This window comes from Pezoporus flaviventris, unplaced genomic scaffold (genome assembly GCF_033815535.1).
Source record: "Pezoporus flaviventris isolate CSIRO_AGI_PZ_B2104156 unplaced genomic scaffold, CSIRO_AGI_Pfla_v1 ptg000023l, whole genome shotgun sequence".
Taxonomy (NCBI): domain Eukaryota; kingdom Metazoa; phylum Chordata; class Aves; order Psittaciformes; family Psittacidae; genus Pezoporus; species Pezoporus flaviventris.
This window is the reverse complement of record NW_026892571.1, coordinates 16,677,617-16,700,820: the sequence shown is the minus strand read 5'-3', so window position 1 is coordinate 16,700,820 and position 23,204 is coordinate 16,677,617. Positions and strand designations below refer to the sequence as shown.

General features: G+C 39.2%; 1 protein-coding gene across 3 annotated transcripts in view; it reads left to right on the top strand.

Moving 5' to 3' along the window:
* SMAD5 (SMAD family member 5) overlaps window positions 1–16,428 on the top strand; it is a 31,448-nt gene extending 15,020 nt beyond the window's left edge. For all 3 annotated transcript variants that reach the window (XM_061457028.1, XM_061457027.1, XM_061457029.1), the window contains exons 2-7: window positions 6,696–7,282; window positions 8,543–8,794; window positions 9,915–10,034; window positions 10,653–10,874; window positions 13,349–13,605; window positions 14,500–16,428. In XM_061457028.1, the coding sequence (XP_061313012.1) occupies window positions 6,880–7,282; window positions 8,543–8,794; window positions 9,915–10,034; window positions 10,653–10,874; window positions 13,349–13,605; window positions 14,500–14,643 (1,398 nt within the window). In that variant the 5' untranslated portion in view covers window positions 6,696–6,879 and the 3' untranslated portion in view covers window positions 14,644–16,428. The remainder of the gene's footprint in view (window positions 1–6,695; window positions 7,283–8,542; window positions 8,795–9,914; window positions 10,035–10,652; window positions 10,875–13,348; window positions 13,606–14,499) is intronic.
* Window positions 16,429–23,204: the final 6,776 nt, after the last annotated feature.

Sequence of the window (23,204 nt, the reverse complement as noted above, 5' to 3'; positions counted from 1 at the left end):
ACAAATTTAGAATACTTTGCCATTCATTCATTCTGTGCAAAGGGTGTGCGGGGGGAAAGCTGGTTGAATTACTATTGTCAGTGTTCCCTCCAATCCTGTAGCTTTTGTAAACTTGTCACAATCTTAACGCAGTTCAGATGGTGTGGAAGCATATATGCACACACACCCATACATCTTTATTTTTCTTCCCCTCTTTCAAAACTTCATGAAATTTTAAAGTCCCTTTCAGATTACATTTTTTTGTTGCTAATTCACATTTTATTTAGGATCTTTAATGAAGGTCTTGCATAGGAGCATCAACATTTTTGGAAGGCTTTGTTCAACTTTTTTAACATATTTTAGGGGTTGTGAAAAATGTAAGATCCTTTGTTTTCCCAGCTTTTTCTCCAGTTGTAATTCCAAGGTAATTTCTAATCACCTCCTTGCTTGTCTGTGTCCACAGAATGAGCTTTTGTTTTCATGTTTAGTGGAATTCAGTAATGCTTTTGTATGTGATTTTTAACTAAGAAAGGGACGCTAACTTGCAGTTATCTGCTGTGGTTAGAGTAGATCTTAAGTAATCTTAAAAACATGAGGCAGTTTCAGGGCTGACTTTCAGACGTGCCGATTACTGTTGGTAATGGCATTTTTCAGCATAATGCTTCTGTTGGAAAGCACCAATTAGCAGAAATAGAAGTGTGAGAAAATGCACAGATCTGACAAAACACTTAAGGGAGAGAGATTTTGGTTCAGAGATGGAATTTGTAGGTTTTGAGAACTTCTACAAAAGCTAATTGCTCAGTAATTAGAGTAGCTGCAGACACCAGGGCCATGGGAGCAGTGGATTTTTGTGTTCTAAGCAGATGCCTTAAGAAATAGATATTAACTTTGTTCAGGCGTGGGAAGTTTTCTGTGTTTCTCCCCTGTATCACAGTTAAGATCAAGTTTTGCCATGATGCAGACTAAATTCAGACCTTTCTGTTCTTTGGTTATACTCTTTCTGGGGTTTTCTTGGCATCAGTTGGGAGTGAGGGTGCTTTTGAAATGCAGTACAGCTCTATTAGTGAACTCCTGACTGGACCTCTTTTGTTATAGAAATCATGATCACTTGTATTATTTCTTAAGAGTAATTATTTTGAAGACTTTAAGAAAAACGAGAAGCATGGCTTTTACTATCTGGCTTTTATGATTCCACTTCTATGTACGATGTATTACTGCTTGTGCTTGGCCTCAGAGTTTTTATGATGTTTCCTTTAAGAGAGTGCTAGTTAAATACTTCTCAGTTGACAGAGCTAAATGCTTCAATTTCATTTTCTTTTTAAGCTGTGTTAGATGATGTACAGATGTGGAAATGAAAAGAACAAGCATTGTGTGAGAAAGCCATGTCTGAAGTTGTCAGTGCATTTTTGTGCTTGGAGAACAGTTCATGGTTAGTAAAAGTTTTGAAGATACCAGACAATTCCTTTCTGTTCTTGTTTACATGTAGTATTAGTTAGAATATATTGCCTTACAAGGCATGTTTCAAGCAAAGAAATCTAGTGCTGGTATAAAAACATTTATGGGTTCTGGTGAACTGGATGTACATTTGGATATGCAAGCTCAGTTCTGATAAAAACACCACAAGTTCCTTTTTGATACCATTTATAAAATCTCCTTTCATCTTTTACTTGCCCTTAAGGGGAGGAGAGGAAAAAATTAGTTATATCGCTGGTGATCTGCTTCATGGCTAAAATGTTGCACAGGATAATTGAAGAAAACCCCTTTCTGTTGAAGGGCTATGAAGTGGTATGAGATATGTAGGCCCTTTGGGTTTATTACCCAAGTTTTTAACCAGTGTGTAACCTTGGGATTTATCTTATCCTTGATGTATATGGAAAAATCGTGGAGCTAACATTTCTTCTATATTTGTCCTCAAGGAAGGGCTGTAATGCATATCATTGCATGGGACTGTGTGCTGGGCTACAAGGTAAGACACAGACTTGGGAAAACTATAATAAAACCCAAGTGTAATTCCTGCCAAGAAGTTTGGAGGGAAAGAAGGACCTTCATAAAACCAGGTGAAATTGATGTGCGAGGTTGTAGTTGTAGACAATTTTGAAGAAAATATTGATGGTTGGATATAGCATAATATGCTGTAATTGAGTTTGAGTGTTCTGTGTGCATATATAATATATTAATGTGTGTATGAAGTCAAAATACTTGAGCATTTCTAAGTTGGAAGAGGCAGTAAAGTTAAGCACAATTTTAACTGCTCTAATGAACTACCAATTGTGTAGCTGGTTATAAGTGGTGGTTTGTTTCCATTCTGAAATTGAGTCTCAAAGCAGCTTGGGGGTTTGAGGTTCCTTAGTTCAGACTGGGTATGGTGCTACAGGAAGCTGTCTTAATTTGCAACAAAGTAAATTAAGCAGGAGAAGAATAGTGCTCGTGCATTCGCAATACAGGCTTAGTATTGGCAGCAGGGAAAGATGAAGACTGTCTAGTTGTTAACCCATTTTATTCTTACCCTTGTAACCCTTGTAAGAAGAAGCATCTATTGCCATGCTGCTGGGGTGATGGGCTGCTTGGTTTAATGATACTTTAGATTTTGCAAGTGGGGAAATTAGTTTAGAATCGATGGCAGAACATGTTACATAAGAAGTGCTGCTCATTAAAATAAATACACAACACTTAATTTTATACTGATCTATTCTGCTGTGAGTCTTGCTAGACCCTTTTAGCCAGAAGGAGATTCCTTTCTAGTGAATCAGATTTATCTGCCAAACTTGTTGGCTTGATATAGTATGCTAAGAAAACCTCAGAAGACGAACCAAAAAAGTAGTTGAGTTGCTTAGTGTTGTGATGGTAGATGAAAGGTAGTCTTTTCTTCCCATCTTCGAAGCTGAAAAGTAACTTGTAAGTTCTGCTGTTAGCCCAGTTTATTTATGTGTAGCTGGCTTGATGAGGTATTAAGAAGGGGTCAAACAATGGATCTGTTCACACAACTAGTTTCCTTCCATTTGCTGAAGTCATTAACAAGAACTTTAAACATATAAATAATGCATGCCCCAAAGTCCAATTTAGATACATTTACTTCCTTTTATTCTTACCCATTAAAAGCCCCCTCACACTACCCCTTGCAATGCATTGCACTCGCTCTTTAGAGTGTTTGTAACTATTACTTTATTTTAAATGTAATAACATGTTTTCCAGCTGATGTTCTCTTCTAGCTCAGCTGAAAAGTTATTTAATAAAAGCAGGTAATGTGTAATAGGTCCTCTGCCTCTTAAGGAAAGTTAAGAAAGCTTCCCCCCCCCCCATGAAAGCTGTTGCCAGCTGGGTCTAGAGGTGCAATAATACATGTAATTTGTGCAACACTATGAACGAAAATGTGACTCTCAAGCATTTGTTTCTGTGCTCAAGTCTTGGTGACGTGCTGCTGTACTGCAGTCACAGGTCATAAGGTGCACTTTTAAAGCCTCAGAAGAAATTGATTGTAAATATAGATGATGTGGTGATGCTGTTCCTAGCAGATGCATGATTACTGAGAAACCTTTCAAAAATCAGATGCTGAAATGATATTAAATACAAGTAAGTGTTCTAAATGGATTGTGCTTCTCATTCAGGTATTTTATCATGAAAATGCTTGGTTTCTACATAAATACCTGAACGTGCTGCTCTATGGCCTTAAATAGCTCCAAAGAAGGAAACACTCTAAGTGTAAAAGTAATTGTGAAGCTTTTTAATTCTGCCTTGCTTTCTTAAGAAGCAAAAGCTGTAAACCTTCAGTATTTTTGCCTTCCAAAATGAACTTCTGAAAAGCTTTTAATGAGATTTAATTCAGTGTCGTTTGTACTTCTTAAAATCTGTTAGTAATTTGTTTCAGGGTTTCTGTTTTGCCCTTGCTTTTCTTGAACAGGTAAAAATACATTTCAGCAGAAGAGTCTTGAAAGCATCATGGGTGGCCAGAATGGATTTCCAGTAAATGTTGTTAACGCTTTCATCTTCAGCAGTCTCATTTTTCAGTGATTATAGTGCAAGCATGTATGTGGACAACTAGGTTTGGTTTTGTTGATAGGTATTCAGATGAATGTGAAGGGTTTCGAGTTACGTTATTTACTCCAAGCAGATTGTTTCTGAAATCATCATTTATAGGGCAACTATTTGTCAAAATTCTCTTGACACTTGCCCTACAAACCCTAGTTCCTCCAAAGCATCAGTTTAGAACTGTTCCAACTTTCTTTGCCTTTAGTTAGAGTTGTTTATTCCATGAGCATACTTGTGGATAAATGATGTTGAAATTATATACAAGCAGGAAAATTTTGTTCCTACTTGCTGCATGTTACTGTTGTATTAAATAAAAAATAAGCAATTAGATGTGATCATAGAATAGAATCATAGATCTGCAAACTTGATTGCTTAATATAGATGGGGCAGCTGTAACAGAAAATAGATCAGGGTGGCGACAGTCAAGAGGCATTTCTTAGAATCTCATCAGAGCTCAGCAACTATAGAAATTTCTGGTGTCTCTTCTGCCTCGGTGATGCTGAAGGTTCTTTGAAAGCATAGCTGAGAACCAAAAATAGAACTTTTGAATTCTCTTCTTTCTGGTCTGAGATGCTAGGTGGGATCATTTCCTTTCTTAGGGGTGTGAGCAGTAGTTGATATCTTACAGCTATTGAATGTGCGCAAGGCTTGGAAGCAACTTAATGTGACTATAAACAGCTTTTACTTTTTAGAACAGTAAACTTTTATCCTGAGTAAAAGAATAAATTTAGTCTGCATTCTTGGCCAAGTTTATCTCCCTTTATGTGTTTCCTGTTACTTTGAAGGGTGCAAAGATTCTCATGTGTAATAGTTCTGGGGAACTAAATGATACTTAAAGTGCAGACGTGTCCTTATTTCTTGTGATACATAATTGGTTGTGGGTTCTTTTCTTCTTTTCTTTTTCTTCAATGGCCTCTTACTGAAGCAGTAGGGGACTTCTATTCCCTTAATCTCTTTTTGTTCGTTTTGCTTTTTATGAGAATTTAGGAAGAAAGATCTTCAAACAGTTTTTGTTCGGTTTGGTTTTCCCATTTTTGTTTGATATTATAGAAACAAAGCTGAATAATCAAAGAATTACCAATGGGATTAAGCTACTGTGTGAAAGAAATGGACTTTTTCCTGTAAAGGATGTTCATAAGTTTTTAAACTTACACTCTTCGTTGTAGTCAAGTGTCCTTGGGTTTGTTCCCTGCTTTCCTCACCTTCCACCTCCCTTGTAGAACATCTAGGATGATTACATGCGCAACATGATAAATGCTTTGTCGGGGGATGTTTGCTGTATCTTTGGCTGCTGATGCTTAATGTGTGGTTATGTTAGAGGAAAGTACCTGTCCATGTGTCTGAGCAAGCTTGTATATGTGCCTAGACACTAAGAGAAACCTTATCAGGTAACTTAATTAATCAGAGATGGGAGGCAAAAAGATCCTGATGATCAAAGGTAGGAATCTAAGAGAACCAGCACAGAGGAACTTAAATCTTCTGCTCCCCAGCGCACACCTTTCTCTTATGTGCAGATTTGGCATCTTGGGCTATGTTAGGTGCTCTGATTCACCATGGTTTATCAAAAGTTGAGAGACAGTGTTGTTTGGCAGTCTCTGTAGCAAGAAAGGAAGCATCTTTTGTTATTGACATCCTTTCTCTTAGCTCTGCTCTTGCTTTTTGCCAGCTGCTCATTGTCTATACTTGCTTATTTAGTATTCACAAGGGATTTTACAAGTTCTTATCAGTGCGTTGCCACAGCACATCATTTCCTCTTGTCATCGGTACTCCTTAAATTGGTGGGGGGAGGATTTGCATTAGAGCTGGTGAGTGGTAGAAAACATCACCATTCATGAGCACTGCTTGAGCTGCACAGTGTTGTTCTGCTCCTCTCCGAGGCAGTTTGTAGTAAAGGTCACAGTATTTGCTCCACCATGCCTCCCCCTTCTTTTTCTGGGGAAAAGAAAACACTTTTTTTGTGCCAAAGGCTAAATATATCCAGCGCTTCAAATATTCTTCTGAAAAGATACAAGGAAGTGCAGCATAAAAATAGCTGCAGCTGAAAAGGTTGATCACCTTTGAGTGCCTGGGGCAGGGTTGCTTTGGGGGTATTATTGTGCTTTTCTTCCGATTGATTTTGTTTTCTGTGTAGTTATCTGCAGCTTCTTCCTTATTTTTTTTCTTAATACTCTTCCAAAAATGTAGGGTGCTGAATTAGAGCTCAAGAGCAAGCAGATGCTTTTGTATTTTCTCCTTTTGGGCAATAAAGATCCATTTGAGAAGCTGAGTGTTACAGTGCCGTACTGGTTGTGAAACTATTGGTTCCACTGTGCCTTTTCCCTGTTTCTTCATCGTGAGTTTAAGTCTTCTGGTGAAGCTCCATGAGAGGGATATAATACCAATTTTAAAGCATATTCCCCAAGCCTGTTTTCTGAAGGAAAATCATGGATTTAAAGATTACTGTTAACAGAAACCATGCTGTCCTTTTGGTCCCTTGGCTGTCCTTTCCCTCACTGATCAGTGATGCAGGAACTGGGGACTCTGATCCCATTTAGCTTTGGTGTGAGGTTCTTGTACTTAAGAGATTATTCTGAAACAAAATCAGGTGCCATGGCTGGATTGAAACAGGGATTCTTTTTGATATTGGCCTTTTTGGTTTATCGCATTCTTTACTTGTTTACTAATTACTTGTTAACTTATCTCTTTAATAGGAGGAATCGATCATTATTTTTGATGCGAAGACTTCATCACTGACATTTCTATGTTCATTTGTCAGCCTCCAAGAACTAGTGCAGCTCATCAGTGGCAATAACTGACATTTCTTTGGCGACAACCCAAATAAACAAAAAAGCCCAACAGCCAAAACCTAACAGACCTTTTGAAGACTTGTGTCAAATGACGTCAATGGCCAGTTTGTTCTCCTTTACTAGCCCAGCTGTAAAGCGTCTGTTGGGCTGGAAACAAGGAGATGAAGAGGAAAAATGGGCCGAAAAAGCTGTTGATGCTTTGGTTAAAAAGCTGAAGAAGAAAAAAGGTGCTATGGAAGAACTGGAGAAAGCCTTGAGCAGTCCAGGACAGCCCAGCAAGTGCGTTACTATCCCCCGCTCTTTAGATGGACGACTTCAAGTTTCTCACAGAAAGGGCCTTCCCCATGTCATTTACTGTCGTGTTTGGCGTTGGCCTGATCTACAAAGTCATCACGAGCTGAAGCCATTGGATATTTGTGAATTTCCTTTTGGATCTAAACAGAAGGAAGTCTGCATCAATCCGTACCACTATAAGAGGGTGGAGAGCCCAGGTATGTTTGAACATGGCTGTCTTGAAAACTGGATAATATCTTCAGGTACCACTTACTGTTCACTCCTTTTCCAGTGCCGTATAACAAACTACATTTGGTGTCTGAGGGAGTTTGGAAGAGGAATAATGTTCGAAGTACACTTTTCTGGTGGGGCTTGGGGGAGGTGTGTTGTCCATTCTGTACTAGCTGTTTTTATTTTGTGGCAAATCACACTTTTCCAGCAGATCTGTTAAGCCCATTAATCTTAAACTTAGTGGCAAACTCCTCAATTGTAATAAAATAGAAAGCAGTGATCAAAATACTTTGGTTTCTGTGACAAACTTGTTTAAAACCCTGAGTCTGCGAGGAGGTTTATAACCTTCTTTCAGGAGCTTAGTATTTCGTCACTGAGTGACATGAATTGAGGCATTAAAATACTAATTCTGAGATACAGAGTTGATAAAGTCAGGTGGGACTTGAGTTCCCAGCAGCAGGCAGCAGAGCTGAACAGAACCAAGAGTGATGATCAGTTAGAGCAAGGTACCAGATTTGTGTCAGGTAGTAAGTTTGCTGTTAAGGCACATTGCCAAGGGAGAAGGTGAGGAGGATTGTGGTTACAAGTGGGAGAGGTGAAGTATGTTGCTCTGGAAAGTGCAGTGAAAAGTTGCTTCCATTGTTCCACAAAATGGTTGTAACTCTACTTGCAACCTGCTGTAGTGCTCAGGTGCTCTGCTGTAGCACTTGAATTCCAGACTCCAGCACTCTTGAATTTAGAAGTTAAAACTCCAGCTTAGCAATAGTTACATTGCAGTGTAGAATTTTTTTTGTCTTCAGCAAGAAAGGACTATGTGTAACTATGTAGTTAGGCTATAGTAATATAGACTGTATTTCTGTTTCAACTCAGTTGGTAATTTACACATACAGTGAGGGTAGGAAGAAAATTAACTCTACCCCAGCCAAAACCAGGACAGCTTAGCACCTCAAAATCAGTACTTTGGTATGTGCCACATGTAGACTGTTTCTTTTTTCTTGGAAAAAAAGGTCCAGTTGCATGAAGTAAGTGTAGTTTCATTCTAATTTTGCAAGAGTGAAGTTTGAGTCTTCCATGGAGCATAATGTAAAAAGGTAAAGGAGAGAGGATGGGGCAAAGGCATCACTGAATCCCCTACTCCTCTTTCCACCCCTTGTCTTTCCATGATGAGCAGAAGAGCATTTTACTTTTATCTCTCCTATCACTAGTTTTTACTATCTAAGTATCTATTTTTTGTGTTTTGTTTTCAGTTCTACCTCCAGTGTTAGTGCCTAGACATAGTGAATTCAATCCACAGCACAGTCTACTAGTCCAGTTCAGGAACCTAAGCCACAACGAACCACACATGCCACACAATGCGACATTTCCAGACTCTTTCCAGCAACCCAACAGCACTCCATTTTCCATTTCACCAAACAGTCCCTATCCACCTTCTCCAGCCAGCAGCACTTACCCGAGCTCCCCAGCTAGCTCTGGACCATCCAGTCCATTTCAGCTACCGGGTAAGTACAGCCTAAATGTCAACTTAATAAAATAATTGAAATGTCACATGCTGCTGTGACTTACTACCTCAGGAATTTGTGATACTTGCAGTAAATTGCTTTTCCATTTGCTTTTTGAGAGGGGTTTCTTACTAGTTTTGTCACTGATCGGAATTAGTTCTTGTTTTACTGTCATGTATGGTCAGTTATTTTGCACAGCTTCCGTGTAGAATAACTGATACATACTTCAGAAGAATATTCAGTAATGAAAAGGAAGCAGATGTAAGAGGCTGAGCAAGAAGTTTATTGATGTCTGTCTTAAACAAAGACATATGGTATTTAACTGGGAAAACAGTAGATTTTTGATAGGAACTTAACCTATTTGGGTAAAAATAAGGAAAAACCAACAAATGATAAGACAAGCTGTATGGAGTCTGGTTATTGGTGTGGCTTATAAAGCCAAGAAGTTGATAAATGGAAGAATTTCTTTTCTAGTAGCTCAGTGGCTTCATCTTTGTTCTTTCTGGTTGCCCAGTGCCACAAAATGAGTGTCCATTCAGTGGGGTATCCCTCTCGGATAAGTACTGGGATCACTGGGATGGATGCATTAATGGTATCCGGAGAGAATTTCTGAAGTAGAGGATAATAATATGTTGGTACACTGGCTGCTGTGCTGAATGGAAGAATGCAGAGATTCGCAGTTTTGTAATGAACTCAGCCTACAGAAGCAGCAAAACCATAACTGGTTTAGGCCTTTGTTATGCTGCGGCAAATAAAGTTATTTCTTCTAGTACTTTCTTTTTGACCACGGAGGAGAGGGTAGGCAGGAAAGCTAATGTTTGTGTGACAGGAGGTAGGAACTGTAGTCATCTTGCTCAGCTGCAGGAATACAGTTCTTAAAACAAAAATGCAGGAAGAAAAAACCCCATCTCTTAATTTATTTAGGTAAGAATCCAACTGTTGAGGGAGTTTACAGTAAAGGCAGCTGGCTGGGTTGTCTTCAGGTTACTTTGAAAATGGGTCCAAATGTTTTAAGGTCTCTTGTTCAAGAGTATTTTTGTGTATTTACAGCTGTAGCATGAATAAATAAATACTCTAAATTGTTGAGGTTTATTTGGGTTTATTTTTTTCATGTTTGCAGCTGATACTCCACCTCCTGCATATATGCCCCCTGATGATCAAATGGGGCAGGATAATTCGCAGTCTATGGACACAAGCAATTCAATGATCCCTCAAATCATGCCAAATATATCTACCAGAGGTAAGTTTGTAGAGTGTGGTGTAAAATTAACATGGTTTGGCTTATGACGAAATCGAGTGAGTAACTTCAGATGACACAATGAACCTTGTTGATAAGTGGAAGCAGTCCTCCAAGGCAAGCTGGGGATGTAAGAGAAAGAGTTGAGAAATAAGGCTTGCCTTGCTTATTTGCATCTCTTGCTTTTAAAGCCTCAGGTGCATCATATGGCTTACAACAAGTTGAACTTCATTAATTTCTCAGAACCATTTTTTTCTGCTACCTTTGCCTGCTGCTGGAATTGTATATACACAAAAGCTATGAGATTAGTCCCAAAATTATAACAATTCTCCTAAAAGTGGACAGAAGAATCACGTTTCATCTGATACCACAGTCATCTGTATTTTTTTTTGTGTAGGTTTTTTGTTTAATAACAGACTTAAAATAGGAAAATATTATAAAGTCAGTGGACTAGTTAAAATGCCTAACAATAAAAATCATTAAGATCCAAATCGGGACAGTTCTTGGCCATCATAACTGTTGACTGAGCATTTACTTACCTGTTGTATGCTGGAACGTCTGCTTTAGAGTTTGAGATTTAATATTTTAATCCTTATGTAAATCCATTTTGCTTATTTTCAGATGTTCAGCCTGTTGCCTATGAAGAACCCAAACACTGGTGTTCCATCGTGTATTACGAGCTAAATAATCGTGTTGGGGAGGCTTTTCATGCATCTTCTACAAGTGTCTTAGTAGATGGGTTTACAGATCCCTCCAATAACAAAAACAGGTTCTGCTTAGGTTTGCTCTCAAACGTTAATCGCAACTCGACAATTGAGAACACTCGACGACACATTGGAAAAGGTAAAGCTTGGTTGTGTTATGCATGATTATGAAGCGAAGTCTTTGTTTTTATTTGAACTTCTGTATACTGCAACAATGATTGTTCTCAGATAACATCACAGATGGTTTCTACTATTCTTATCTACCTCTCTGGTATCAGAACACAGTTTACTTAAGCATGGTTTAGGTCTAATTAGAAATTGAACACATTTTTCTTTGGCACTAATTTAAAAGATTAAATACTACCTCTTCCTTACCACACTATATTGTCATAGGGCTTTGCTTGTTATGGCTGATGTAGTAGTCTGTATGTAGAATTCCATGTTTCAGCACCAAGAAATATTGCAGGACTTCTGATATTCTATGTTATATCTTCTTCCTAAATCAAATTCTTCATACTACTTCACAGTGTACCAAAGATAGATTTCTTTCTTTTGTTGTACATGCAAGGTACTACGCTGCTGTCTCCAGTACGTTCAAGTATCTTGCATGAGTTGTCAGCAGGACTTTGAAGTGCTAATGCAAAACTGCAAGGGCTCATTTGTCTGAGTGGATCCATGGGGCGTGTTTGTGTGTGGGAGGGATTCCTGGAGACAGCAGGTTTTGCAAGATCTTCTAGTTTTCCCATACTGTTTGGCTGATAGCACATACAGATGCATGGTTTTCATCTTTGAAATGTGCTTGGATTATCTTAAAAGGTAGTACTACTTTTCTGAATATCTCCTTTTTACTGTAACAAAGTCCTGAGAAGAGAACCCTGTTTTTATTACACACATTTAGAGGCCTTTTTAATGCCAGAGATCATTCAGTGCAGTTGGAGTTGACTTTTGTTTGATAAAAGTCACTGTTGCTTGTAATATATCTTCTGTCTTCAAGACCCATCCTGTTCCTTAATGGTCTTTTAGTTAGAAACAGTTATACATATGGCAAAATGATGCATGGCTCTGCAATGCTGTTGTCCAAGAAAATTTAATAATATGAAGGGAAACATCTGATTTCTTGGTTATGGCTGGTTTGTAAGGTTCTTGTGTTTTGGCTAATGCCTTTTGATGGTGCTGGCAGGGAAATCTAGTGCATCTCCCTAAGGTCAGAAATGTAACAAGGGTCCAGGATCATGTTGTAGAGTAGTATTGGCTGCAGTGAGTTTTAATATGTCTATGACTCTAATACTAATTATTAAAATAAATTTGCTTTATGGTAAAAGTTCTGAGATTTAGTTTAGATCTTAGGCAGAAGTTCTTCCCTGTGAGGGTGGTGAGGTGCTGGCACAGGTTGTCCAGAGAAGCTGTGGTTGCCCATGCTTGGCATTGTTCAAGGACAGGTTGGACGGGGCTTGGAACAACTTCATCTAGTGGAAGACCTTTCCTCGGTTGGAACCCTTTCAAGGTCCCTTCCAACCCAAACCATTCTATGATTCTATGTTTTTTTTTTTTTGATTAAAATACTGTTCATTTATGGCTTTTGGAAGTCTTGTTTTTTTTGTCTCCTTACAACTACCCAATCCTACTTGGTAAATTTTTCTCCCTGCAGAAGTATTCCATTGCAAGTGTGATATTAAGCATAATCCAGTGCACAATTAGAGGTACCTGTGTTCTTCTCAGACTGTTACATTAGTCCGTTCCCCTCTTTAGAAATCTCTCGGAAGGTCTTTAATCAAAAGATTGTTAGTTAGCAAGTGGTAGTCCCTGTCTTTTTAAACATACAGGGTTGTGTGCTGAAAATGCTTTCTTGCTCACTCCAGATTTTCTGACAGCTGTTTAGGGTGGTTGAAGCCAATGGTTCCTCTGCATAACCATCCTGCCTTAGTCCCAGGCAGATCTAGCAATGTTCACAGCAGCTGCTGCTTTCTGAAAGATTAACTTGCATCTGCTTACTTGCTGCAGCCTCATCTGGCAAACTGCAGTATAGTCTGCAGCGATATATAGGCTTCAGTACATAATGAAGGGGAAGCATTTATGTTATATATCTGAATCCAGGCAGATGTGAAAATCTAAGGGCTTTGATTATCACATCTGTAAAGTCTGATGGTGTTTAAGTTGTGCAGCTAATTGGATTGCCTCTTCACAAAAATACAAAAATGAATGTCAGAGCATGGATATACTTTCTCGTTCATGTCTGTCATTGCCCCTTCCCTAGGACACTTTTATTTCTGTTGGAATTGCCATAGACAGAAACCATCAGTTTTATAAGACTGGAGTTTTAAAACCCACAGAAGTTCTCTAGGAAAATAGCTTGAAATAACTGCTGTGTGGCAGTAGTTTTTCCATTCTGTTCTTTAATTGATGAGAGAAGGACATCTAGTGGCTAGTGTACAATGAAGCTTATTGTGTTTTGTATTGAGGAAGTATGTTATAGTGTGGACAAAAGAGCTTACTGAAAAGCTCCTCAAACAGAAAATGTACTTCGTTGTCTCTGATTTTGAGGGAGCTGTATTAAGTACTATATTTTCAGAAAAAAAAAAAAGTAATTTGAAATGTTTTTATCTTGTTTTCCAGGAGTTCATCTCTACTATGTTGGTGGGGAAGTCTATGCTGAGTGTTTAAGTGATAGCAGCATATTTGTACAGAGCAGGAACTGCAACTACCACCATGGCTTTCATCCAACGACTGTATGCAAGATTCCCAGTGGATGCAGTCTGAAAATCTTCAACAATCAGGAGTTTGCTCAGCTTTTAGCTCAGTCTGTCAACCATGGATTTGAAGCAGTGTACGAGCTCACCAAAATGTGCACCATTCGCATGAGCTTTGTAAAGGTAAATCGGGCACTGGTATCTCTTGTGGATTTGGGTATTCAGCGGCAATTTCATTAGCACTGTAACAAGGTAGCAAAGCTGTTCTGACCTGTTGTGGTTCTTTTAAATGGTAACTATGTTGAAAATAGTTAGTTTGGAGGGAGGAAAATTGGTGCAAGAAAGGGAAAGCACACACTGCTGTATTGGATGATGGGTATCTAGTTAATTCAGTATTCAGGACAGGCATTTAATCGTGGTTGCTATAATTTTATTATGGGAGATTTGAGCTCATGCTCTAAATTTGAAAGAACAAAGTGAATTGCAAGACCACTAAAAGAATGTCAGTAGAGATGATACTGAGATGATACTGAGTTTTAAATAATTGGTGTGGGGTAAAAAGACATGATTTGAATTCATTAAGTCAGACTCTGCTGTTACTCTCAGTGGTGTTTTCTCAACATGTTTAATCAAGATGCTGTCCAATTCAGAGTTAGCACAAAGTCTAGACTTGGGCTTTCCAGGGTTTTTTTTGCATCTTGTCCAAAAGATACCTTGTTTTGTCAGTTATGATAAATATTGCTCAATTTGAGAGTACAGAGGTTAGGGAGCAGGAGGGAGAAACAGAAAAGGTGGCCATAGCCAGTAGTTGTTCTTGAGTCAGCAGTGAGCTAGCTCCAAGAGGAGCTCCTGCAGTTACTTCAAGGCTTAGCAGGTAAAACTTTAGGCTTCCAGGTGCAGCTTCCCTCCCACTCCTTCCCAGCCTCATGTTTTTTTTCCTTTAGATAAGAAGTGTCGCTAGATCATGAGTTGCCTTCAGATAAATATCTTAGAACATGATTTCCTGCTGCTTGTTGGTACAGTTATTTTGAAAGCATTTCCTTAACTTGATCGATAACATGTTGTTCATTTTTACAGGGTTGGGGAGCTGAATATCACCGACAAGATGTGACGAGTACCCCATGCTGGATAGAAATTCACCTTCATGGGCCCCTCCAGTGGCTGGATAAAGTACTTACACAAATGGGTTCTCCCCTTAATCCCATCTCATCTGTTTCATAGTGCTGAAATTCTATCTTCAGCCTTATTTTTAGCGAACTTATTCTAATTCTAGCGAAACTTCCAGTGTGGATACTGTGAGCTATGTGGAGAATGGATCTTACGGTTTAACTTCTCTTTTTTTTTAAAGCCCTTTGTGACCAATTCCATTGTGTATAGCTAATCAGTTTTACATTTCAATTTGTTCTTGTGATGCTTAAGTGACAGTTGAGCCCTAAGGGTAACAAAAAAAGTCTATTGAAAAGATTCAGAACACTTTTCCCCTCCCTCCCCTAGAAGTTACAGGCCTATGTCTTAACTGGAAAATGCTTTTTGTCCTGGAGGGACAAGAATTATGAAGACTGACTTCAGCAAATAAATACATATCATAGTTTGGGATTCTTTTACTGTTTGAACATGTGCAGCTCCAGTTTGCAGGCTGTAGTTTTAGCATAGTTGCTTAACATCTTAAGATTGACATCTGTCATAAATAAAATTAGACTTTATCATGGCTAATTTGCCTCAGATTGAGCAATGTGACTTTTTGTTTTAAGTGTACACATGAAATATACTTTTTACAAATCTTGGAGTGCTGTAAAAAACACTTTTATTGTCTATTGGAAAATGCTGTCATAAACACTTTATATTAATGCAGAATAGCAGTTCTTAGCCTTTTTCCCACTTTAGTGTTGTAATCTCTCTTTTAACCACCGTTTTCAATAGTAATCAATACAAGGTAAACATCTTGCACGTTTCTGGAGTAATAATCCTTGTTTTGCTTTGATTTACACTCGTGCCATTTGGATTTGGTTGCCAAGGCTATTTCTTTTTAGGTACCCTTCTCTATTTTAACATAAACACTACTATTTGTAAATGGCAGCGCTTACTACTTTTTGGAAGGAATTAAGTTTTTTTTGTTCTCTTTTTGGTGTTCTAGCTGTTTATTTTACCTGTCTGGAATTGATCTGTGTTAGGCCTTTTTAATCTCTCCGTAGACATTTATGCAGTATTAGTGATTACACTGTATTTAATTCACTTTCAGTATGCGTTTGAGTCTCTCCAAAGACTGTGAGTGGCTTAGCAAATTAGTAAATGATTGCAGAAGCTTTTACTTCCAGATCATGTGATTTAATACAGACCTGTTGGTAATGACCAAAAGTAATCACTTATTTGTAGCCTACATGAAACAGTGGTCTTGATCCTGTCCCTGGTGGCAGGTGTTCAGTCAGAAGACTCGTAGCTGTAGTTGGCAGCTTTATGGGATGGAAGGACTGCATTAATATGATGATGAAATTTCTCTCTCACATGTAAGGAATCCTCTTGCCTGTGCTGTTGTATTACTCAGTAGAGAATTTAAACACTGTACTAAACACTAAAATCAGTTAACATATGTATATTTTTCCCCTTTAAAAAAAAAGGAGGCTGAATCTAAGAGAATTAAAGTGAATTATATACAAAATCTCTTTGCATGCAGAAAAAGTCCCATTGTATTTTTTACCTTCTTGTCCTCTTTTTTTTCTCTTTCCTGATCACCCCTTCAGAAAAGGGTTCATTGTTTGGGGGAGAGGCTGAAAACTCTAAAATGCAAATAGTTATTCAAAGGTGTGTTGCAGTTAATTACTGCAATCATGAGACATTGATTGCTTACACAAGTTCCGGTGTCTTCTATTGAATGACATGGAAATCATGCATCATATGGTACCTAAGTAACAAGTGATCTTAAAGAAATGAAATTGTTTACGTGTCATTAAAATGTTTCCTATAAAATGCCTTAAAGGAATAAACTGTAACACTTCTGCAGAACCCTGATGTTCTCTTGTACAAGAATTTCTGTATTTGATGGTGTATTTTTTATGGGTTTAGTGTTTTTTAAGCCGTTTCTCAAGTGTGTTCAAAACCAAACAACTGAATGTTCAGGAGAAGGGAAAGAACTTGATTTGCTCTTCACCTTTGGGGTTTTCTCTTTAATTCTTTGGAGCTGCAACCCAGAGATGGTTCTTTTGATCAAGTAAGATGTGAAGTCAGTTGGCCACAGGATCAGGCTTTTCTTTTGTCAAGTTGCTGAATATGTATGTTTGACACTACAGAATTTCTTTTTCTTGACTAGCTTTTATAACGTCATGGCACATTGGATTAAGGAAAGATCTCAGTTGTAGGTACAAGATTTTACTTTATCCAAAGTGTTTTTCACTTGGCTTCATCTGTGCTCACGTGTGTGTTTAGATGTGGCCAGTGAAATGACTCAAGAATGGCTGCTGAAGTGGGTGTTCATGAGCCAGAGCTGGTGCTTAGTGCTAGTATTGTGGTTAGATTGGCTACCCATGCACTGAACCATAATTTCTGCAATAATATCCAGGTAACCCACTTCTGATGCTGTCATTAAGTACTACAGTACTCTGGCATTAGTCTGCTTGTGTACATATTCTTGAACTCTAATATATGCAGTGCTGGGAATATCCTTGTGACTGCTGATTTTGCCAAGGTAGGCTTGCAGGAGCAGACCCAGTAAGATTTGTCTATGTTCTACTTCTCTGTAGGACTTTTTGAGAGCTTTCTAGTTAGCAAATGTGTGCTGCTGGTTCCTGGTGTTCCTGATCATGTTTAGGTCAACTCTGCTGCTGATATAAAATTCCTCTGTCGGTGCATGGATGGATTGGATGGAGAATTGTTTGGCCCTAGTGATGGTTTAAGCATAGTGATATCAGAAAGCGCTGCTTCGATTGCAGCATACTTGTGTGTAAGTCACTTCTTAATCTAGATGGAGGGATGGAGAAACTGAATCAGCCAGTAGTGTGGTGGTAGTGGAGGATTGAGCCTTTCCAGTGTAGCCCAGTTTAGAATGATGTTACTCTTCAGTGAAAACTGTTTTGGCTTTTGTAGTGTATTTTCTTCTTTTGGGCATCTTTCTACTTTGCACCAACTACAGCATTAACTAACAGCTTTGGCAATACCAGCAAAAGCCTAGAAAAAGTTCTTTCTGGGTTTGCTTTTATAGTCACTAAGACAGTAGCTTGAATATTCCTCCTTAGAGGACTTCAGTCTTGCTGGCAGTCAGTCCAGTGCCTTGCGTAAGTGTTACGTTCATTTAATTGCATTAGGCATGAAGTAGTTGTACATGAAGGGATGACAGTGAGTTAGAGTATCTATAGGACCAAAATAAAACTTTCTAGTATGACTGACTGGTGAGAGACAAATCTAACAGAGCAATCCGTTAGTCAAAAGAGTGATGAACCAGCCCATGTATTATCATTTGATATAGAATTGGTTTTGCTTGAAGCTATGATTTGTTTTTTTTTCCTCTCCCACAATACCACAGTGTGAAAGTTCTCAATTCTTGGGCAGATTCTCTTGCAGTGTAAGTCTAGAGAACACAAAAATGGGTTGGGTTTTCTCCCTCCTTTAAAACACAAACTTTTCTTCAGGTTATTGTTTTAGTTGCCCCAAAGTGTTGCTGGTGATGGGTTTTAGGACAAAAACACCAACCCAAATGTTTTACTTCAAAAGAAAAATGTGACTAAGTTTTTATAGTTGTGTTTCAGGAAGGTGTCCCATTCTGAATTCAAATCAATAGACCAGACCATCAGATTACAACATAACGTTGCTTTATTGTGCTGCTCCATAAGTCTGCTTCTGTGTTTGTTGCAAGCATAACCTTTATGCTTTTTGTTTACATTGTAGGAAACACAGTTCTAGCCATGAGTTGTTTTTTCCTTTAACTCTAAACATCTTTTTATTTTGTTAATTTTAAATGATTAGGTTTTGCTATGTTATGTTTTTAAAGATATTTTTTTGCATACTGCTGCTCATATTTCAATAAACAAAACGAAAAAAAAACCCACAGATTTTCCTCATTTCCTTTCTCTATAACTCAGTTATGTCTGAAATACTTGTTTTCAAGGGCTGATTTATGACTTCTTGTAACTCGCTGCTGATGCCTTACCATCTTCTCCTCGTACAGATGTGATCTTGTGTCTTGAAAATACTTTTCTGCAGGGTTTTGGTAATGCAAAGCTGCATCCAATAGTGTATCAGCAACACATTGTATAGGGGGTGGTTGGGGTTTTGTTTGGGTGTTTTTTACCCTTGTGGCTGACGTTAACGTTTTTAAACAACCATTATCATGTCTGCCTGAGTAGAGCTTTAAACTGATGGCCTCTAACCTGATAGCCTTGTCATTGAAATGAAGGTCTTTGAATGTCCTCCCACTGTTCCAGTAAAATGGGAATTCAGGAGAAGTTTTTTTGCTGTTCTTTTACTCTCTTTTAGCTTTAATTTTTAAGATTGAGGCATAGAAAACTCTTCTTTTGTTTACCAAGATACTATAGAAATACGGGTTGAAATAGCAATTGGTGGAGTGCATAAATTAAAAGAAATCTTTCTTTTTGGGGTAGGATGAGTACAAAAATACTGAATCCCAATCCCACAGGGAAACCCACTTAAGAAGTAGATAATCTCTTAAAGTCCCTTCCAATTCCAGCCATTCTGTGAATGCTACAGAAAGGACAAATGATTTGCTCAGTATAATACTGAAATAAAAGTGTTCCTAGTGCTTCATCTTGTGTGTGGGTTGCCTGCTTTGGGCTTTAACCTGGCCAGCAGGCTGCCACAGTGCAGTGATACTCTGAAGTTCTCTCATCTCTACAATAATAGGGGTGTTTTCCTCTGAATGTGCAACTGCGCTGTACTAAGGAGGATCCCGTCACTCAGGTAATAATGTATTTTATATATAGAGATATATATATCCTGATACTATTTTGATGGTTTTACTTCCAAAATGATTGCCATGTAAAGCTCCCAGATCTACCGTGACAGTACGACCTATATGATACAGTTTAACTTGTGAGTAACATCCAAATGAAGTGTTGCAGTAGCTTTTTGACTTTCCAGAAACTTCATACGGAATTCTTAATAGCTTTCTATAAAGTAAAAAAAAAAAAAAACAAACCAAATCTTTTATAGGTTGAAGAGGTTTTGTTAACCTTCCTCTCTGGGAATTTAGATGTGTAGTAACAATTGGTAAATACATCTCTCTGAGTAGCCTGTCAAAGTGACCTGTGAAGTTGTTCATTTATGGGTTTTTTTTTCAGACGGGGAAATAAAAGGCTTGGTCAAAACCTCTTCACCCCAATCCAACCCTCACTGTGTGTGAAATGAGTCAGAGGCTACTTCTATTCACTGCTAGGTAAAAAGCAAATATATCACTGGCATTTAAAGTGCCCTGTGCCGAGGGAAATCGGCCTTTCTTGTCCCAGAGTGCTCCCTGCCCAGCTGTAGGCAAGGACTGTGCCTTCTCCGACACCATCCCAAGAAATCCTACTCATTTAGATGAACTGCTTCATAGAAATTCCTTAGGAAGACTTGGAAGTTACTTTTGCTGTAGGTACTGTAGTCAGAGGATACTGGTGATTGGATTGTGTGCTAAATAAGGCTTTTCCAAGTAGCTTCCCTGAGCTAAGCGCTTCGTTGGGGAAATGCTGATTCCCATTTGACTTGCCCGATTCAGTATTTGGGCCTGTGTGATTCGGAGCTTGTGTTTTCCAGACACTGCTAACATAAAAAACGGACTACACTCAGTGATGATACTGGCTCTAGTTTCCGTTGGAATCTTAAACAGTGTTAATCTTCTGAATTCGGATGCAGAGCAGGCTGTCATCTGGTGTGTGTGCTGAGGCATGTGTAAAAGGTCCCAAAGTACCTGTGAATTGTCAGCCACTCAGTTAAATGTAAATGGGTTTAGATAGTGCATCATCTTAATGCTCAATTAGCCTTGACTTGTGCTGATCAGCCTTTCTTAGCACTTTGGGTTGGTCACCTTGAACACCAATAATCATTTGCCTTAGTTTTGGCTATCTGTGTGTAATCTTTGAAGTAAAGAATTGTCATCCTGTGTGTTTTTATCATACAAGCACAGCAGAGATGGTTGTCTTTAGCTCTGGAGTGTGAATTCTCACTCCAACCACTTGCAAATGTACTAGTGAATCAGAAGAAAGGTGCATGCTGGAAAGCTGCTTACTTCGACTGAAAAGTGAAGCCTGCACAAGCTCTAGAGCGGAGGTTTGAGACTTGTACAAGCTGTTTAGCATCTGTCCCCAGGCTTCCTTGGGAACAGCAGAAGTCAGAGTATGTGCCAGCCGGTTGTTGCAGATAGGCTAAACCACACCGTCTGGCTTTTTTGGTTTTGCCCTGTTTCTATATTTAGGGTTATTTTCCTCTAAAACCATCCTATGGAGTCTTCAAAATCCAGCACAGTTGAAGGACTTGACCTCTAGACACCAAATAAACAGCCTCTGACTGGTCAGATAGAATACAAGGGTCATCTGGTCCAACCTTTCTAGGCAAAACATGACCTATACTGACTGTCCCAGCACCTTGTCCAGCTGAATTGTAACAGTGTCCAGTGTTGGGGAATCCACCACTTCCCTGGGGAGATTATTCCAATGGCTGGTTGCTCTTACTGGGAAAAATTCCCTTTATGTCCAGTCAGAACCTTGCCAGGTGTAACTCCTGCCCATCACTCCACTTTTCCATGTGACTGCTTGTAAAAAGGGAGTCTCCGTCTTCTCTGCAGCCACCCTTTAAATACTGGGACATGGGGATAGGGTAAGGTCTCCCCTGAGCCTTTTTGTCTCTAGGCTGATGGAGTACTAGTATAGATCACTTTAAAACAGGGAGCAAACCTTCATACAAGACTACACAAACATAAAACTCTTCTGATGGGTGCTTTGGTGCTTTACTATTTCCAGGCAGCTGGCCTCAAATTCTTTTTAAATATACTATTAACTGCCTTATGGGTGCTGGAGTCTGCTCTACAAATAAATCTGTGAGCACCATTTTTGAGCTCTGGATGAGTGCAAACCCAAGGGAAAGCCCAATTTGGGGTTCTCTCTTGATCTTCCTGATCTGTGCTTCTGAATGTAAGTCTAAGGCTGCAGTTTCATCTGCTGGTAAACGTGGTTGTAAGGGGTCCAGTTAAAGACCAACGTTGCAGCCACTGACAACAGCTAACAGCATTGAAATATGTTTTGGGTATAACAGTGTATTTTGTATATAACAAAAGAAATCAGCCTAAAATTTAATTCAAGAGTTGTGGAGGCAGGAGATCTATCCCAGCGGAGAAATGTTGCCAGGCAAGATCTATTTTTTGGGGTTGATATTTAAAAGATGATCTTTATAGAAGGAATTCTCCTTAAGTTTCCAGTAAGAAATCAGAGGCAAATACGGTATGTTAAACCTGGCAGTGCAGGTTTAGGATGCATGATCATGCAGGGCAGCTTTGCTTTCTGCTTTGCCATGCAGAACCAGGGTAATTACCAACATGAGGCACCCCAAAGAGGCATGAAATATTTAACTTTGGGGTTAGAAATCCCACCTATGGGTAGGAAATGCAAGAAGGAAGATGGCTCCTGCTGGGTCTCCCAAATGTTAACCCAGTGTTCAGGCAGAGCAATGGGATGAGTGAGCTTCCAATTTTGGGGTGCTCTTGCAGAGGAGCGTCGCACTGGCATCTCCTTGGTTACTCAGTGCCAGTGCTGTGCAAACTCCCTGTGGGCAGCTGGTTCAAAACCATCCATGGACTAAGAGATTAAAGCCAGCACACTGAACTGTAACAATAACCTTTGGGAAGGGTAGCATGGATATGAAAGGTCTCACTGCTTCCAGGTGGAAGCAGGGAGTTGTTTCCCTGGCCCAGAGGGAGAAGCGTTAAAACCCTATTTAACACACAGGTCCTAATGCAGCAGAGCACATGGCTGTGGATTTAAGTATACGGATGCTCTCCAAAGCATTATGGGAGCTACTCATCATTTGAAAGCAAAGCATGTGATTAAGATCTGCCCCGAGCTGGGACCAGCCTGCTTCTCACAGCACTGTGTCCCACAGTCCTGGTATTTCACTTGTCCTTCATGTTTTAGTACATCAACCTCCAGTCTGCTTGAAGAGAAGCCATTCGGAGGAGGCTGCTGCAGGGCTGCGGGTGCCAAGAGGCTTTTTTGGGAAGGCATTGGTCTAAAGCCCCAGTGAATGGTGTATTTGTGCCAGGGCAGGAGTGTGACATGCAGAAAGGGAAGGGATGGAGTATGCATTTGGGACCCTGCAGGTGCCATGCACCTAAAAACCAGTTACAGCAAGTGAATGAATGCCCATTGGTGTGCCTGCAGTTGGGAAGTATATTTTATGGTCAGCTTAATTTTGGTTCTGGTAAAAGAACATATATCAGCTGTTTTCTATACATAGTGTTTCATACAACTGTTACAAAGTCCTTAATAGAGCATTTCCTCTGCAATAGAAATGGTTCTGGATATCGATAAGAGCAACACAGGGCATGCACAAAAGCTTTCCCGAGAAATCAGCTAGCACTCTAAGTGTGACAGGTTCCTCTGGGCTATTATCCCAGCTATCGGGCTGTGGAGAAAAATCAGGTTATCCCTGGGTTGTTCTTGGACCTTCATTTAGATTAAAGGGTGCAGTGCAACACGTGCTTGATCAGGCTCTGAGGCTTTTGCCAGAAGGACTTCTTAGAGCAAACTCATTAAGGCTGGTGGCTGAAAACAAGCTGTCGTTACTTCACAATAAATCAGAAATGCCTG